Genomic DNA, 3,722 nt, shown 5'->3' with positions numbered 1-3,722 from the left:
CTTGACGTACACGAGAGTCGACGTATCGCCATCCTCTTCTGTTTCAAGCACGGCTGATGTAATCAAGCATTTAGCCATGCTGTACGGTACGTTTCCGTCTTCCCATCGTAATCCATGGTGATTCGCGATCAGCCAGGAAGCACACGATTTGTCGGATTTTGTGAGGAGATTCCATAGTAGGGGGTATGTAAAAATGTAATGCGCCAGAAAGCAGTGGTATCAACGCAGAGTACTCTCCTTTACGACAAATTTCATCCCGACGAAGAATCCTTATAGGTCCACGAACGTTGGTACGGACATGACGTTTTTTATATCAACACGTCGAGAAGAAGAAGACTGCGATTGATCCTGATGTATTATAGATTTTATATCGTCTCATTCTCCCCTCCCCCCACACTTAGGTGATTTTGCGCACAACATTGGTCAACGGATTGTACTGAATCACGCGATCGTGTATGATGAGACAGTACGCTGTGGTATTCGGCGGCACGTTCTCCTTACACTCGAATTCCAATCTCACATCCACGGTTGCGCTTTTGACCGATTCGTTTTGTCGAGAGCAATCGATGATCACGAATGGACCGTTACGTAAAAATTGCGTGACAGTGAGACTCGGCTCGAGATACTCGTATCCGTAATAATTTTTGCAGAAACGTTGATACGTGTCGTACAAAATCGACCATCTGTTTTTATCGAAATCCAGATTCATATCGTCGTACGGATAACATTCCGAGTTCAGATAGAGTTTCACGTTGGTCAATTTGCAGTCGTCGAATCGACTCGTATCCTCGGACATGACGTTCTTCCGACCTGTCTGCAGAACGAAAACAACGTATCGCGGCTTCTCCAGCTGAGTCGCGGTCTTAATGGGCCACGAATGTTTGGTTGTACGCTGCAATAGCGGAAATTCGTACAGATCCCACGAGCGGAAACCCATACTGAGGTATTGTCCGCTTTCCAAGGCGCGCAGCATCGATAACTTGTTAATCTCGTTCAATACGACGTGCGGCATTCGCCATTGTATCTTGAATATGTCGATCACAGGCTCCAACACCAAATTTCCAATCAGGCAATTGTTATCGTTGCGCGATCGTATTAAGATCAATTTGTGACGAGCGTTAATCACCACGCGCCTGTAATCCTCGCAAAATCCCAATAACATGTAGAGCGGTACGCAAAAATTAAAGTATCCATTCGTGTTAATAGGCGAATCCCAGCCGGCGTTTCTCATAATCACGGTTCTATCGGATGATATCGTTACATAGTTCTTGAGTGTGCTGGTTATTCCCACATTTCTGCTACGATCAATCTCCACACCGTCGAGTTCGTATCGAATCTCATCAAACATGAACGCGACGCAATTATTCCCCAGTACAACATCAAACTCTTCAGCTGGTTTGTTTATCATTAGTTTTCCCTCGATGTACAGAAAACTCTCATACGGCAAAGTATATAGATCCTGTTGTTGTATGGGTATTCGTATCTCATCGCTGTGCTCAAACGTCGTATTGGCGTACGGGTTGTACGTGTGAGTCTCGATCTTGACGATACGATCGTCAAAGACCGGCTCACCTCCGATATTAAGGATATCGGTCATGTTTTCTTAGATATTTCGCACCGCGAATCCCAAAGATTGTAAAAATTTAACGTTCGATGCGTTGAGCTTCTTTCTGATCTTTTTAGCGCAACCTAATGATGGTGATGATGATGATGATGATGATGATGATGATGATGATGATGATCGGATGATATCATCAATCGGTACCGTAAAGATATTATTATCTTTCGCGTGTTTCGAGTCGTTCAACACGAGCATCTCATGTGTCGCACGCTAATTTTGTCGCCGTCGTACGTGCAATCTGATGGTAATCTCTTCTCCTCGAAAATCGAGATATCGTCCGTCTTGATCCGCGACGCGTATCGTTAGATCCGTAATGCTCCGCGCGATGATCGGCAGGTAAATGATCTGCGCCGGCGTTTCCGATATCTTATATCCTGGCGGAACGCTCGGTGAAAATTTATGTATCGTATGAACACGTTTGCCGTTGCTGAATGCACCCGCGGTCACGTTACACTCTACGCGGATAATGTTTACGTTGATGATATTAATCGGTATGTCCGATTGATACCACTGTTTCGGCTGCAATATACGCTTCGACGAGAATCCCAGCAGCGATCCAATATTGTTGGGTTTGTTAAAGTTTACTCTGAATGCGCACTTGATCTCGCTATTCATCATATTGTAATTAGCACGGAGCACTATCGGGTATTCTACAGCCTCGTCTTCGTCACCGTTCGCTTGAACGGTCTCCTCTTGCGATATCAACGTGATATCACCGCGTTTGTCGACACGATTGCCGGAGCGAACTACGCGTCGCGGGCGTTTCCGTGAAATTGCACGTTTCAAAAACTCGTGTATTGCGTGTATCTCGTACGATCCCTCGGGAATCGTAATTTCCGTGTCATCTTCATCGAAATAAAATTTATTATTCGAGGAATTCACGTTCGATATCGTATGATAAGTTTCAAAATTAGTTAGACCGAGCTCGTAATCACCGTCGCTCAAATCTACAGCTGGATGGTAGTGTGCCGCGAGGACGCTACTCTTCCGTGAGTTAGCGTGAATGTCATAGACATGTCGACAAAACTGTTTAACGAATACTGAGTCTTAACGACGCATCGTCAGGCTTTAAATTCACACCGATTGCCGTCGACCGTTCGGAGAAACCGCAGGCACAATTGTCCGCAGATGCTTTGATCGTAAGTTTGAAAGGACGTGCAATTGTACTCGATCTTCGTAACGTTCCGTCCAAAATATCGCACCAATTCATTCGGCGGTCGAAGATTACCAAAACCGTCGAAATATATAGCACGATTTCCCCTCTTTGCGTACGCTACCCAATGAGTACCCGGTTCTTTGGTGATATCCAAATTCACGATGCCGCTCTCGTTTCGATATATACCACCGATCGGTAACGAATCACGCATGAAAACCCCTCTAAAGTACGGTATACGCATACGTTTCGCCAATTGTTCTAATTGTATGTTTGTTGTCACACCCGCGGGCATTTTTAGCGTCTTTTCGACGTTTTTTTTTTCTTCGTTGCCACTCCTTGTCCACGTTTGTACGGACCGAGATACAGTCCCTGTCCGTATTTATACGGAGCGAGATAAAGTCCCGCTGCCTTTCATCGCGCGATCGTGACGTTACTGCTCCTCCAGCTGACGGCGCGCGGCTTTGCTGTCGTTCACCGCCTTGGCCATGCCGGCCGCTCCACCGATCAAGGATCCGAGCGCGCCCAACATTGGTAGAATCGGCAATACACCGCCTCGTTTCGCTGTCGGAAGTATCCGTTTTTTCGTCGGTCTTTTCCGCGTAGTCCTCATCTTCGTCTTCGTCTTCGTCTTCGTCTTCGTCTTCGTCTTCGTCTTCATACCCATACCGATTTTTGTCTTGGTTTTCATCGCTGCCCAAACAGCTGTGGCTGCGGCTCTCTCACCGAGAGTCGAATCTTTCGCAACGATGCGTTTTCGCGCTCTCTCGGCGAGTATCTTGTCAGCCGCGTGTCTCTCGGTGAGATCGTTGCTCCAGGAGTACGCTATATCGTGCTCGCAGCACGCCGCGTCCAATGGATTTATACCCCGATTACCTCTCGCCAATCGTTTTTCCAAATGAGTGCCTGGACCGCAAAACTGATAGCCGGGAATATGTAACTCGAAAG

At 46.6% G+C, this 3,722-nt stretch overlaps 1 protein-coding gene across 1 annotated transcript; it reads right to left on the bottom strand.

Moving 5' to 3' along the window:
• Positions 1 to 397: 397 nt before the first annotated feature.
• Positions 398 to 1,597, bottom strand: LOC138943794 (uncharacterized). Its single transcript, XM_070314735.1, has one exon. The coding sequence runs from the start codon at positions 1,595 to 1,597 to the stop codon at positions 398 to 400; it is 1,200 nt and encodes a 399-aa protein (XP_070170836.1).
• Positions 1,598 to 3,722: the final 2,125 nt, after the last annotated feature.

The sequence above is a fragment of the Polyergus mexicanus genome, unplaced genomic scaffold (assembly GCF_030449975.1).
Source record: "Polyergus mexicanus isolate NDT 795.1 unplaced genomic scaffold, iyPolMexi1.0 SCAF_40, whole genome shotgun sequence".
NCBI classification, from domain to species: Eukaryota; Metazoa; Arthropoda; class Insecta; order Hymenoptera; family Formicidae; genus Polyergus; species Polyergus mexicanus.
This window is presented reverse-complemented; position numbering and strand designations above follow the sequence as displayed.

Coding starts and splice junctions, on each gene's coding strand:
- LOC138943794 (XM_070314735.1), bottom strand. CDS start 1,597: ATGACCGATATCCTTAATATCGGAGGTGAGCCGGTCTTTGACGATCGT.